The sequence below is a fragment of the Agelaius phoeniceus genome, chromosome 1, assembly GCF_051311805.1.
Source record: "Agelaius phoeniceus isolate bAgePho1 chromosome 1, bAgePho1.hap1, whole genome shotgun sequence".
Classification (NCBI taxonomy): Eukaryota; Metazoa; Chordata; class Aves; order Passeriformes; family Icteridae; genus Agelaius; species Agelaius phoeniceus.
The window spans coordinates 32,623,710-32,639,415 of record NC_135265.1 but is presented as its reverse complement, the minus strand read 5'-3'; the positions used below and the strand labels follow the sequence as shown (position 1 = coordinate 32,639,415).

The following is a 15,706-nucleotide window of genomic DNA, read 5'->3' as shown; positions in this document are numbered from 1 at the left end:
TTGTTTGATCTGTTCCCAGCAACCATTCTCTGATCATTTGATAGGGTCTTTCTTCTCCATCCTTCTATCATCTAACTTCAGACAAAACTGTTATAGGTACATTCACTACCATGTGATTTAAAAAAAAAATAAGTATCATGCACATGAGAACAAATATCTACAATTACTAGATAAAATTTAAAACTTTCTGCATTCAAGCATCAAATGGTTCCCCTTGAGCTACAATTGGTACAAAACCCCTTGATTTTATCTGTTCCTGTAGTAATCCTACAACATTTTCATATAATTTTCATTTTTTTTTCTCCTTGATAAAAATATGACCTCATATGTTCACAAGGTGAGTATGAAATATGGCTTTATCTTTGCATGCATCACAAAGGGCCAGGCATTGAAAACCAAATCTCCTCTGGCCACATGAATGAACTGTAGTTGTTTATCTATTAAAAAATGCCTGTCTCATTTAGCCAGAGGTGTTTTACAAATTTTGTTGCTCAAATGCACCTCTACCTTGCATGAAATATGGACCTTCAAAGCCAGATATAAGAGCCTGGGGCTTTGGTTCTTATAAATAAAATAAACAGAAGTTCCTAACAAAACCAGTTGTACAGTAATGTGAAATGACCATTTTCTGACTGAGCTGGGAAATACTGGTGGCTTTACTTGGTACACTCATTTTTTTATTTATAATGGCTATATAATTTAGGCAGACTGAGCCTCATTTAAACAAAAGTTTGTCCTTCCTGTGGTCATTTAGAAGCAGTGGGAAGGAATGGCGCCTTAATAGTGATCAGCAAGACCAAATCCACATCTGCCAGCCTCCTTTCTTACCACAGTGACTTTGCTCTGTTTAGATTGGAGATACCTACCCTTGCTGTTATCTGTTCCTTTTGATAAACTCTGAAATGAGAGGAAATGCTCTTGCATCATTTTCTGGAGTCCTGTTTCCTATTTGAGATTTGTGAAATGGCTTGTAGCACTAGGACCCTTGGGAACTTCTTTTTCTGCATGGAAACTAATCAGAATAATGAGTACCCTCTGTGCAAATTCAATATTAGTTCTACACCTAAGGTCAAGCAGGAGTTAATGACTATTTTTTAAGTACAGAAGTCAGTTATGAGACCAACATTACATTTTGCACTTTTTGTAATTGTAAAATAAAATGCTGCAGTAATTTATGTTAAATTGATTTAAACTACAAAGCATAAATATCAGAGCATCCCAGATTAGGGTTTGAGAGAAAATGGCATCGTTGTCTCTTGTGCAATAATTCTTTCACTGATTTACAAGTACCTTTATTCCATCTTGTGCTTGCTGAGCTTTTTACATACAGAGGTGCTGAACAATGCTGTAAGGGGGAGCCTGTCTCTAATAATTTTTGCATTTTCTTTGTTTCTTTAATTAGCTGATTTACTCAGCTGATTGCACAGCTGTCTGGGCAACACCCCCCCAGGGGTCTGCCAACTGTTTCAGAGATATGTAATGTACTCAGTGAAGGGAAATCTGTATGGTAATTTGCATGTATATATGCAGAAGTAGCAGGAAGGAATAAGAAAGCTCAAAGGCAATTTTTGTATTGCTAATAAAAGGAAACATGTTAAGGATGAGCTTAAAAAGCTTTCTCTTTTCAGTAATTTCTGAGAAAAGATTACTCTTTCATGGTAAATAAGGAACCAATTCTCAGTTGGAAGGTTTTGTTCCTGGGATTATTGCTCTCTTACAAGCAGCTTTTGGGGATTTCAGAGATACTCAGTGCTTGTTAGTTTTCCCTTTTGGTTTGGAAGCAGAACTTGGAAAATGCAGGAACATGCATGAGGATGTGGTCTGGTCTAAAATGGTCTCCAAATCCAAGGTTTGCAAAGCATTTACTGGCTGCTCATCTTCTTTTCCATTGCTCAGCACTAGTGCTCTACATAGCCTAGAGGATCTGGCTTTTAGTTTCCCCAGTGGTGTCAGTATGAGCTATTCATTTTTTTCCACTCTGATAAATTAATAAGCATCAGCAAACATTATAACACTGTCAAACAGCTCAGAGCTGCCATAGTAACCAGCCTCCCTAGAGCTTGCTGTATACCCTCCACAAAGAACAACAAGGGATATCACAAGTTCCATTGTTCAAAATAACAGTAAAGTTTTCAGAAATAATGAAATTAGCTTAGTTGTGTGATTAAAAAAAAATAAAATGGGGGGTTGTGTTTTTTCTTAAAAGCTTCACGCCAGCAACTTCCATTGGAAAAAAAAACCAAAACAAAACTAAAAAACCAAAAAAACCCAAAACAAAATATAACAAAAAACCCCAAAAATTTCAGAAGAGAAACAAACATTTCTCTTAAAAATTTGGAATATAAGAAGAATCTAGAAGTTGTGAGCTTCTCAGAAGCTGACAATAAATCAACTGGTGCAGGCTGCTGGCAGTTCTGGAGCCTTCTCCCCGGGGAATATTCTTGCAGATTCCTGAGGTCTTGTTGGTTTGACAGGGACAAAAAAACTCCCACAACAGGCTGTAACCATCCAGCAGGGATGAGGCAGTGAAAGTCTGCTGGCTTGTCAAATAAACTAAGTCCCTGTGCTCAGAAGTCTCTTTAACTCCTCCAAGGTGGGAATATGTCTGCTATCTGTAGACAGCATGTAGGTGCCTTTTACTTACTGGCTAGATGAAAGAGATTCATACATGAATTGTGATCACAGAGTACTGAAAAGACTGAAATCATACAAAGGGCAGACTAGTTTGATGTTCTAGGATGTTAGCAGGGTAAAGAACAATACTAAATAATAAATTAATGTCTGCATTTGAAATGAAGGAGCATCTCTGAGCTCATAAGTAATATAGCCTTAGGGGTGACCGAGCTTTGTATGGCAAGCAGAGCTACCTCTGGAGGGGCTGTGGGGGCAGTGAAGTCCCCATGCAGCCTATGCAGTCCCAGGTGAGCCTGGCAGTGTTTGTGCAGCTGGAATCCCCCACGCTCGGCTGCTACTGAGGCTGTGCCAGAGGGTTTGCAGCAGGCTAAGTGAGTTTGGTCTTAGGAGCAGCCTAGGGCAGTGCAGAAGCATGTCGGCTGAAGGTGCTTTATGGGCTCTTGTCCCCCAAAATCAGGTGGATAAATGGATTAGATGGATAGATTTCACAGCAAGCTCAATAGATGGATTTCACAGCAAGTTCGAGGGCTGCAGCTGGAGTTGTGTGGCACAAGAGGTCTGGCAGCAGCAATATCTTGAGGGCTGTCCTGTCTCCCTGCCTGCTTCCTGGGTGCTCTGTTCTCAGCCAGGTTAGTAGTAATGTTTTGCCAATCCAAAAATCCCAAATGCCTTATGGCAGCACAGAGTGGGAGCAGTCAGTACCGGGGTGTGGGACAGCCAGCAGTGATGGGAAGCTAAACTGGAATGGCCATGTGGGTGCCACCCAGAGCCAGCTGCTTACAGACGGGCAGATGTCCTTGCCTGTTGTTCAGCAGCAAAATGGTTAACTGTGATGGCAGTCCTTTCCTAAGCATTTAAATAATTAGCTTTCACAGTTAACACCCTATTAAGCCAAAGGAGGAAGTTCACACCTCTCCTGGTGTTATTGTTCCAGTCTGGCTGGCTGCAGCAGCGGAATGACGCTGGTGCCTTGGTTTGTGTTGAGAAGGTTATCTTTGCAGCCAGAAGGGGTAGAAAGAAGAAATTTCATTTATAGAAAAGGAAGAAAGCACAATAAAGCAAAGCCTCTGGGAAGATTACAACGCTGTGGGTTCCAGGAGTTGCTTTATGTGTGAATTTTATTTTAACTGTCCTTCCCACTTTCAGTTGGGCGAATTATTCTGCTATATTGAACAAGACAAAGCATTGAAATGAAATAATGCGCTTGTAATATTATGTGACTTTTAAAAATCTTGCTCATCAAATGTAATTAATGTAATTAATTACCTTCAAGTTTGTGGCATAAAGCAGAGTGTGTCATGGAGGCATTGCTCTGTGGGTAACCTTGGCAGATTCTTCCATGGGCAGGGGAAGGTCTGTCGTGCTGCTGGTATCTGTTGTTACCCCCAGTGGGTGCCAGCCTGTATAGCTAAGGTGACCCCTTTAGCCTGTGTGTTGTGTGCCTTGCTGCTGGAAAGACAAATCCCTTCCAAAGCCTTGAATCTACACTAAACTTTGTGACACGGCTGTAAAAGCAGGGGGATCAGAGTTGGTCGGTTCCAGTGTGAGCAATGGTTACATTCCCTTTCCTTTCACACCCCCGTGTGATGGCTGATTCCGCCGTAGTAGCAGGTACAAAATGATTTATTTTGGTTTCTTATTTCTTGATTATTTTTTCCTGCTGATTTAATGATCTGAAATGGAACTACTAAAGGACAAACCTCTCCCCCACAAGAGTTCTCTGTCCTGACATAAGTTTACAGAAGAATCTACTAGCAAAATCTCAGCTCTGCTCTGTGGGGCCACAAGGAACTGAGATCAGATGATGGCCTTTATGATCCTTAAGTGACCATAAAACATCAAAATCTTGAATTCCCCAGACTAATTTGCAAATGGATATATTTGAACTGCACATTAACAAGTTAATGCTCATTTGACTTTTTTTTTCCCACTCACGGTGACCTTTCCTCCAAAGGATAAATGCTGCAGGTAGAAAAGGGAACTGATCACTCTATATTTGTTTGTATTTTTTTCCTGTCTCAGTTCTCAAGCCTGAACCCAAATATAATATTAAATGGCTACATATAGATTGGTGTTAACTACCTTTGCCTTTCCCTTTTATTGCTGCTTTGTAAAACATGCTGGGATATTTGTATCAGGGAGCAAAGCTGGATTTATGGTGGTGGAGAAGGAAATGTTTGGCTCAGCTCCAAAGTTCACAACTTTTTTTTGTATGTACAATTCCAGAATCAGCATTTGCCTGGGAAATACTTTCCCATCCCACCCTAAGCTTCCGCTTGCTTTTCCTATGGTTGAATTTGCAATGTCAGTTTTTTTTATCAAAAAACAAATGGCCAGCTAACAGTAAGTAGGAAATTATCCTCGAATTCTTATATTTTTGTGATGGAACTTGTATTGCTTGCACAGTAACACATGAGAGCAGTGCCTGGCCAATTCAAGGAATGTCTATGAGTTGTTACAGGGTTAGGAGGCATACTGTGTCCAAAAATACTGCAATCAATTTCTTACATGTATGTGATGGCCCCCAGTACCGTAAATTTCTAAAGATACCAGAACATTTTAAGAAACATGTGGGTTTTCACTGTTTTATAGACAAAACACATAGTAACATTTTCCTACAGAAACCAAGAAAATATAATTAGAGGGGATGTTGCTTGTCTGTGTGGCCACTTCAGCCTTTGAGGGACTGTGTTCTTGTGATGGGGAAAAGGTATGAGATGGTGTGATTCCTTGAGTGTTGCTCCCCGGGTGAAGTTAAATGGTTTACTTGTGGCTGGTCCTTATGGATTTGGATAAGAGGCGAGGAGGACAAAAAAATCAAGTTTGTGATGGAAATTTCGTGAAAAAGAGGTCAAATGCTCCTTCTCTCCCAAGAGAGCTGCAAGAACGTCAGTGTGAGGTCTGTTGTTTTTCTTTTTCCTTTAAGAAAATATTTACGGCTTCTTTTCTACATTCCTTACACAGTCTAAACAACATTGAAGCCAAGGAGAGCTGGGTCTGGATGATAAACTTATTCAGGCTTTTTGGACTTGAGTTGTGAAATTGCTGATATAAAAACTTTTTTTTTTCATTTTTATTTTTTTAAGCCACTCAGAGTGCACTTAAACTGAGGCAATTTTCTCATCATCTTTAAAAGAGCTCATGTTAAAATCATTCCACACTCAAGGATAGCTATATTCACTGGGGGTTGTGGACATGCACCCTCTTTCTCTTCCCCTTTGTGCCAGGTAAGAGATCTTGCTGTCCTCCTTTCTGGGTGTTTGCTGCTTGTCACTGTCTCCCTGGCCAGACACCACCCTCTCACCTGCCCGCCCAGCCAGGTCAGCCAGAGGTGCTGCTCCCTGAATGTCTCCGTGTTCACTTTGGTTGAAGATGCTCTGGGGTGTTTGCCCTGGCACTGGCAGGGAAGGGGACACTTGTAATTGAGGCCTGTGACAAGAAGCCTGTTGGCAGGCACTAACCTTTTCCCCTGGCACAGCTGTTTGTGGAGCTCCCATCTGCTCAGGACTGTGGAAACACTGGCTGGATCAATGTAAATCACTTAAACCTCGACTCACGGCCCTGTTACCAGCAAGGTGCCACTCCTCTAAATGCCATGATTAATAGCCAGAGTCTGGGGGGATATTTTGCCCATGAGTGCCTACAGCAAACTGATTATAGAAGAAATCAGAAAATTGAAAGGAGAATTGGGCGAATGTTCTGCTAACGCAGACTTAACAATTTGAGATATTGCTCAAACAACCGATTTTTAGCATTTGTTAATGCCTTCTGGTATTGCTGCATTCCTGTCTCAGGCAGGTTGTTCTGCAGGGGTCAACAAATCAATGTCCTGAATGCTCCATGTCTCTCACAGTGGCAGTGGGTAGAACAGGGTCATGCTCGTGTGGGACTGTGCAAGAGGATGAGGCAGCTCTTGGGGAGGAAGGCTGGGAGGTGGGTTACACAGGAAGGAACTGCACAGACCCCCCAGCCTGGATGGATAAAATAGGTTGCCTTAGAAGCCCTGCCCTGCACCAGAAAAGCAGGAGTCACACATGGCTGCTCAGGCCATCCCTCTCATTACTGGGTCATTATCCAGGTTCCTTTTCCAGACTGGGGTAGAGATATGCCACAAAATCCCAAGAGTGTTTTGGTTTTGCCTAGCTCTAAATATGCTGGGATCTAATGCCCATTATACATGCTGTCTGTTGCAGCTACAGTCTGACCCCCTGTTCTCAGTATTCACCTTGCATTTCAGAGGTTTGCTGGTAAAGTGATGCCTACAAACCCAACGGTGAAGATTTATGTCAGAAATCTGATAATGGATTTAAAAAGATCCTGTAATGGAATAAACTGTATTGACAGAATGACTTATTTCCCCCTTTATAATTACATTTTTAATACCTTTTTTTTTCATAGCATAACTGTGGAGCAAGAAACAAAATTATATCCTGTATGGCATAGCAATATCAGCAGCAATCCTGCCATAAGAAAAAATAAATCTGTACAATTTATTTTAGAGGTAAAGAACAGTCCAAAGTTACTTTTCTTTTAAGTTGCTAGATGCTGCCTAAACATTAGGCTGCTTTTTGTCTGCAGCAGACCCAGAGCACCCATGCAGGCACACCAAGCTGGACCTCATAGCTCACATTAGATGTATGAGTTTGGCCATGATAACCTGGTTATGGCTGAAGATTCAGGCTGAGGATTGCATAGGTGAGAGAAGGTGGTACTGCTACCTGCCAGCCCTCCTCCTGCTCCCTTTGCTCATCAATCAAATCCTGGGCTGCTCAGCTTGCAGACATAGTTTTAAGGCAACACAGGACTGGTGATCCTTGTCTGAACACACTGTGTTCTGGGCTGTGGCTGCTCAGATGCAGCCTGATGAGCAGCTCAGGTACACAGGGGTGAAGGAGAGAGGAGGTGGGCAGGAAGAAGCACACCAGCTCAGCCCTTCCACCCATCCAGCAAAGCCATGAGCCATGAGGTGTTTTTCAGGAAATAGATGTGACAGCTCTGCTGCTTCAAGGATGCTTCTGGTGTCACAAATGCTGTGGCTGAACCAGAAAATCACTCAATATGTCCTCAAGATCAAAGATATCTTCTAAGGTGATGTGTACAGTATAAGGTAAAGTCAACTTGTATGTGTTTCATACATATGTGGGTCTGACTCTCCCAACTTGTCACATTTCAGAACATCTGAGGGCTCAATGTCCCACCAAAATACAGCAGGTGGCTGTGCTGACTGAAAGGGTAGCTCAGGATATAGAGAGTAAAACTGCTTAGAGATGAAACTGCTTAGAGATGAAGCTGCTTGCAACACAGATATCTGAGGTGCTCTTTCACAAGGGGTTCCTTGTTTCTTTAGCTGGATAAACTCCTAGCTCTGGTTTTGACCATTCAGGGGATTACAAATTTGATACAAAACTTTAAAGTCTAGCAAAACTTTCTGGTTTTAAGTGATTTAAGTCATGTTAATTGGGTGGGGTTGCTCATTTCTTCTATTGTGCCAGCAGCAAGAACTTTCAATAAAACATCTCCTGCTACCATTTATTTCTGGAGATGATTTTCATGCTAGTGGCTATGTTTGTTAAGATTGACATCACTTTGCTTACAAGGAATTTTCCAAGTCTGAGGTGAGGAATAAATCTGCTTATTTTGTTTAGTCTGACCTGACCTTCTGCAATATAATGGAAGAAGAGGGAGATCTTATTTTTTTTTTTTTTTTATTGCTTAGGAGTCATGATATCTTGTTACTATGTATGGAAAAGTGAAGTTCCTTTAAATGTCATTGTTTTATCAGGACTAACAGTAGCATGACTGTAACTATTTAGTACTGGATTTTACTGCATGGGGAAAAATAAAGTATGCTGTATTCAGCATTTTTCCAAACCCAAAAAGGTGTACCTTATAGGATCTGTCCAAAACCACTCCAGGAGTTTACTAGAATGCTGAAGTTTAAATATTCCTTGAATGGTCATCCTATTTGATCTAAAGTGGGCCATGCCACTTTGCTGCTTTTTGTGATTTAAACCTGCCTGCTTCCAATATATTCCTCTTTCTTATTTTTAGCAATTCATCAAAATGAAGAAAACAGCAGTCAAGAAATAAGAGGACTAGAAGATCTCAAGGATACCTCTGATGCACAGGTACATGTGTAAGATTAATGGAGTCTTGGGAATGTTTCCAGATCTGCAAGTTGAGGAACTGCTTAAAATAGCTCTGGGAAATGAATTTTCCTCGATGTTCTGTGCAGGGAGCATGTAGGAGGGAGCAAGTCTGCTAGATCTCATCTTATGTGACTATTTAGAATAAGATTGATGATTATTCTGGGAATTAATCCCATGATGTTGCAATTGGACAGCATTCTTCAGCTATCTTTCTGCTCCTTTTAGATAATACACATAGCATATACCAGATGTGAAAGTAAAATGAGATGTGGTTTAGGAGGCAAGGGCATATGACATTTTGATTGAATTTTAATCACTGTAAGTAGACATGCAATGAAATAGGGATACTTATTAGTCACTCAAGTGCAAGCAGCAACCTTCTTCTTTTTTTCCCTAACTGCCCTCATTTACAACCAAAGCACACTTCTGGATATTGCTCAGAAGAAACTAAACTGCCTTTTAGAGTATTTTATTGTGGGATTGCTTACCCTTTTTAATTCTGTGAATCTTTTTAGATTAATCTGCAATTCATTCAATCATTCCATTCATGCGTTCAAGCTGTGCAAGTGCAACTGTACTGCTCATTGTACTGGTACTGATTATTGCTTTTAATTTAAAATTGATTTTTCCCAGTCTTGACTGTTTTTTTCTCCTTCTGTTTCTCTTCCAAATGTTGTATTCCCCACTTGTTGCCACCTTTTCTCCTTCCCCTATATGCAGCTTGCCATTCCTGCCTCTGATTTATCTCCCTAACATCTTGCCAAACTGAAAAGTTGTGTGCAAGAAAGGCAGGATTTATGCTGATGTCTGTGAACAAGCCTAGCTGAAAGGGTACAAGCCATGTAGCCAAGAGTGCATTACAGAGATATAAGAAGGACCCAGAGGGAAACACTGACCTCACTGCACAAAAATTTGGATTTCTGTTTTTTCATTGGACTTTTTTGGGGGGGACGGGAATGATTTAATGTATTCTCAGTTCCACTTAGTTGCTGTAGTTATAGTTTTTTGAAAATGTTTGTTCCCATTTATGACATAGACAATGCACATGCAAAGCTCCCATGTAGCCAGCTAATAAGATTACCCTGAAACAATTATAAAAGCCCATAAAAATTTATTATTGGGGTATTGATTCACCCAGATTTTAATTGACTGGAAACCAGCTTCTAAAATTTGAAAGAATATGAAACACATTTAAAATTGTACAATTATTAAATGAGCAGTTAACAAAAGTGCTCTGTTGTGCTCTGCTGGGAGGAGAGCAGGAGTGTTATCAAAGTAGTGTTTGCTCCAGTTTGTTAGCACCATAAAAATGACATCCAGTGAAGGCCAAATTTGTTTGAGTTTGTTTTAAAGGAGTGAATGATATTTTTCATTTTAGTGGAACTGTGCATATGACTGGAGCAAAGCAAGATGTCCTGTCTTTTGAGGCAGTGGCACATGGTTTTAAATTTTCAGGTTGATTAAAGGTGAAGCCAGTAATAATTATGTTTTTTCACCAGCTACAGAAAGAGAGAGAGGTATGGTGAAAGAAAACCAAACCACCACAAACTTTCTGTTAATAGAATTGAAGGGTGTGGTGCCTGCTCTCAACAGTGCTCTGTGGCAGAGAGGCTTGATTTACGCTTGAGTTAGTTGACAAAACTGGTAGAAGTGTGGAAAAAAACTAGCAAGGGGATTTTCAAAAGCAAGCATGCTGTGAACAATGTAAATTATGTAAACAAAAGATCCCATCTTGTCTTCCTAGGGATGTGTTAATTCACCTCTGTGTCATTGCTAGATGCTCATTTATGACCTATGCAGAAGGAATATTTTACAATGGATATGCTGAAACAGAAAGTATATTGTCAGCATCTTCCTCTTTCCACTCTCAGTAGTGAATAATTTGCTTTTATTTCCATTACACTTTTTAAAATTTAATTTCAAATATTACATAAACACACTTAGTTATCGTAATTTTGAGCCATGAATGGTAGCAAAGTTTTACTGTAAGGCATATTCATTTATCATTCAATAAGGTAAAGCCAGTTAAACAATGCAAATTTTTGATTGTCACCTTCACATATGTTAGTAATTGTATTTGTTTTGGTCTACACAAATTAGAGGTCTAAGCACCAACAAGGGTTTTGGAGAATATGTGCCTGCACAAAATGAAAATCAAAATCGTGCTTTCCAAAGTAGGGTGACTTGCCTTTACCCTTTTGTCTAACACCTTCCAAAGTATTGCTTGAAAATTAAATTTGTATTGAGAAGTGAAAATGACCAGTAATTGGAGACTGTCAACATTTTCCTAACCAGATTTTAGAAGCTGTCATCAATTAATTATTCAATTGACCTGGATGTTTTCTTACAAGTATTTAACAGAAGGATTTGTATTGAGAAGTCAGTATAAGTGAGGAAACCAGAACTAAAAGATTAATAGTTTTTTTTTTTTTCTTAATGATGAAAAAACAGGTTTAGCCTTATATGTTTCAAGTGCATTCTTTACTCCCAGAGCTAAACGTGTGCAGTTAATTTAATAATACCTTAACCCTCCCAGAAATTTTTTATCCTCTGGAGACCCAATTAAATAAGAATTTTTTTTTCATGTTCTCTGCAACTCTTTAAATGAAAGAACTGTGACAGGAGGAGGGGACATGTTAAAATGTATATTTCTACTAGGTGGCTGTTGTAGGTCATGGACTACCTTCCCTGGACACATGTCCTGGTTCCAGCCAGGACAGGGTTAGCTTTTGCAATAGCCAGGACCTAGAGGCTATTCTATACCACCTCCTATCATTGGTGGAGGCAGGGGTAAGGATTCTCTTCCAGGCTGGGATATTGTGGAGGAGGGATTGGTTGGGTGCTGTCTGTTGTTGAGGGGTTTCCATGTGAATCATTTCTTATTTGTACCCTATATATAATTATTACTGTGGCTGTTACAGTTTGTTTTCTTATCTCATTGCTGTTTTCAGTAAATTGTTCTTGTCTCAACCTGTGATCTTTACCTTTTGTGCCTCCAATTCTCCTCTTCAGCTACCCAAAGGAGGTGGGGGAGGAGAAGGGTGAGGGAGCAAGACCTCATTTAGTCTCAGTGGGAGCATTAAACTGGGGAGTGCCATTCCTGAACAAGGGCAGCACAACAGGAAGGTACAAAAAGTGCCTCCACAGCCCAGATCCAGAGAAAGTAAAAATCTTTATCATCCCGTAGTCCTAGTAGGTGATACCACTTTGGAGTTGTCCTTAGCCTACATCACACTGATGTAATACTCTGCTAGAAGCATCCTGCAGCCATGAAATAAGCAGGCTTGATTTAGTTGATGTCCCCAAGCACTCAAAGTGTTGGAAGTGCAGACATCAGGCCTCCCAAGTCTTAGGTTCCCTGTGCAAATTACTGGAGAAAAAGGAGAATATTAGGAAACAATTGATCTGACCATTTTAAAATGTCTATTGTAGAATGAAAAAAAAAAATCTCTTCCCAAATGCCCCTTTTTCTCTATTGATTAAACAAGTCTGGACAAGTAGTTCACTATATTCTTCAACATTTGATAAAATCAGTCTTGCTGCTGATCTTCAGGGGGATAAGAGTGTGTCAGAACTGGTTTATAAACCAATGTCTTCAATTTAGAAGATAAGGGACACTGAACTCATGGACTATGTAAGGAATTTGAGATTGGGCAATGCAATTCCTTAAATTCTCAGTGGATTTCTGACCTTCAAACCAGAGAGTAGGCTCTTTATGTAGGGAAGCTGGGTTCCTCAGGAGGCTGGGCTCAGAAGGAGTACAGGACATTCAAGGCACAGGCTGAAATCCTTTATTCATCAGAGCAGAAGTGTCTGATGCAGACTTGTGAGGAGATGTCTTCATCCTGACTGAAAGAATGTAGGCATGTACAAATTTCTTTAGATGAGTTGGGTAAGAATGACTCTGGATTTGGTCGTGGAGCCCATTTTTTCCATCAGCCTTCAAGAACTTATTCATAAAGTGGATTTGTTTTCTTCTTTAGCTGAAGAAATCTTAACCCCCACTTTTTGGTTGGAGAAACCATCAAGCTGTAGGATGTTTTGGGTGGGCACTCTCACACCTTCTTCTGTCATGGACAGGAATTGCTCAAGGCCAAGGAACTGGACCCTGCAGGGTTAGCAAGTCAGGGCATCCCTAGTTTTTGGGCCTGACTCACAAGATGTGTTCTGAATTCTGGAGTAGGTAGTGATTTATTTAAACTCAAGATGAACAGTAGAAAGAAAACTGTGAAGGAAGTTCACAGAAAAATATTTATTTGCAGATTGCCTTTGGAGTCATAGAGCCATATCATAGGTATGCCACACAATGGGCCCTCCCAAGATGTCTGCTGCTCCCATCAGGAAACATCTGGGCTAATAAAAGCTGTGTAGTATCATTGCCCAAGTCTCAGTTATGCAGAGGCTATATCCATAACCAAATCATGGACAGTGATATCAGCCACTGACTTTGCAAGGAGCAGTTTAGCCCATTTCAGCTAACTTTGCAATGAGTCTCTACTGTGCCTGTGTGCAAGCATGAATCCATCTTTTTATATGTATCTATTATATGCATTTTTAGAAAACAACCATTTTGACAAAACAGTATCAGCATAGCTTGAATAACATGTTTAACCAAAACAATATTTCTAACATAGCTTTTAAAGCAAATATAATTTCCTTCCCTAAACAAAATCTAGAGATACAGATTTGATATTTACCAAATAAATAGCTGTGGCACAACTGTCTTTTAACTCCCGAGTCTTGCATATGTGAAAAATGGTTGGAGTGGGAGCAGAGGGAGTTGTAGACTGTTATTTTTAGGAGTGCCTTGTGTTGCACTTCATTCTTTTTCCAGGGCTGTTCCTGGCTAACTTTCCCATGAGTTTTTAACCTCTTGCTCTGTTCTCTTATGTAACAGGAAACAGGCTGACAGGAACAAATAAAACACAGCATATCTGATAGTTGCACTCAGAGGAGAGGTTGATTTAGTTAGCCCTGCCTTCTTTCCTCCAGAGCAGATGCATTTGGAGATTCAGATGTTCTTCTGTTCCTCTCCAGTTGTTCCCCGGGAGGCAGTGACTTGTTTGTGCTCAGCAAGTGGCACCGAAGCACCGCAAATATGAGAAAACAAATGCATTTCTTTTAAGTTTGAAATTTGTGGTGGTGTCATGTCCTGGGACTGTGGATTTAAGTATCTGTTTGCTCTTTCTCCCACCCTTAAGGCAGGAGTTTTATGCAAGCTTCAGGGAAGAGATGACATCGGACGGATTGAGCTGGTCCAAAAGCTGGCGAGAGAGAACTGCCAGTTTTTGCAGGCGGATAGAAAAGCACTGGAGAAGGCAGAACAAGTAAGACATTTCTTATTTGGGTTTTTTTGTTTCTTTCGGGTCGGGGAGGGAGATTTAGGTCACAAAACTGAAATAGCAAAGCTGATGGTCAGAATCCAGGGCACGCATTAGTCATGGAGCTGTAGCTGCTCTCCTCTGGCATTTACATTTCTCCAAAATGCGTTCAGGTCAATAATTGTCAACACACTTAAATTATTATGTTGTCATTAACTGTCAGATGCTGTTATTAATATCTTTTATTAGGATATAGCAGATGATTTCAGGATGCTTTTTACCAAATTGTTGGGTTTTACGGTGTATTTAAATAACGTATAAGGCATATGAATGCTTCAACTACTCTAAATTATCTTAAAATTACTGCGGGCATATTTGGATGCAAGTATTGGCTGAAACTTTTCAGCATGAATTAAAAAGAATGGTCTGGATAGGGAGTTCAGCAATTTGTGTTTTTTTCTTTTAAACTGAGTTTTCAATCAAAAGTTACACTCATGAAAGCAGCATTCTGTTTAATGCTTCTGAAAGCACTTATTCAGATGTTAATAACTGGACTGAAAATTCACAGAAACTTGACTGCTTTGCTTATAGCACCATGTCTCCTAATTTTGTTCTCCTAGTAAAGACTTCTATTCTGATTGCATATTCATCTAAAGGTGCAGAGGATAATAACTGCGAGAAACAAAAAACCCACCTACTCTTCATATCTCTTGCCATTGTGTATATGCAATTTATTCCATTTTCTGCTCACTGGACAGTAGAAAAAAGACTTGTACTTTAGAAAAGAAATACTTTTCAGCTCATCTGCAAGTTCATTCCTACTGAAATAAGGCTGTACATAGGAAAAGAGAAGGATGAAGTGTTTTTTCAGAGCTTCATGCTGTTCTGTTTGGCAGCATTGAGGGTCTGGTCTGGTGTAGTTAGATGTCTAATTGTATCAATAAGTGTGCAGAAGGGAGGAGGGCAATTAGCAAAAGCTAATTACCCAAGATTAAATTGTTTCTCAGCTGACCCTCTAGCAATGGATGTCTGGGAAAATTTCTACATATCTTTAAACTGTATCCACAAAGCACAATTAAAAGTTGAGGTGCTCAAGCAAAGAATATTTTAAATGGGGGCAGATTTCTATCGTGTTTCAGGATTTGGAAACAAAATTACAGATATGTGGTCATAGAGATAAGGGAATGTTGAGACTGTTACTCAAAACATTCAGTGGATATTTTTGCTGCTGCTCTGGTCATTGCAAAGGTTGCTGTGGAGTCAGCTGCAGCTCTGTAGCTGCACAGATTACAGTACAGTTCCAAAAATGGAAAGGAAAGCAGCACTCAGCTTTTCTTCTCCTTTTGAAAAGTATGGTACTTAACAGTTGCTGCTATTTAGGAGATGAGTGACTTCAGTTTAGCAGGAGCTCAAGCAATTTGCTTGTACCCGTCCTGAGCAGTATAACGCAGCAATTACTGCTCTCAGACAAGGAAATGCCTTTAGACCTTTAGGACACGCTTTTGGAGGTGACAGCAAAGAGAAATGTTGCCTGAGACACTGCAGAAGCCCAGGTCATTCCTCATGTGCCCTTTTTTTCTGGGTGGGGAATTTCCTACAGCT

General features: G+C 40.2%; 1 protein-coding gene across 1 annotated transcript in view; it reads left to right on the top strand.

Moving 5' to 3' along the window:
* RAPGEF5 (Rap guanine nucleotide exchange factor 5) overlaps positions 1–15,706 on the top strand; it is a 157,100-nt gene that overhangs the window by 51,453 nt on the left and 89,941 nt on the right. The window contains exons 8-9 of the mRNA XM_077175973.1: positions 8,686–8,762; positions 13,985–14,110. Of these exons, the coding sequence (XP_077032088.1) occupies positions 8,686–8,762; positions 13,985–14,110 (203 nt within the window). The remainder of the gene's footprint in view (positions 1–8,685; positions 8,763–13,984; positions 14,111–15,706) is intronic.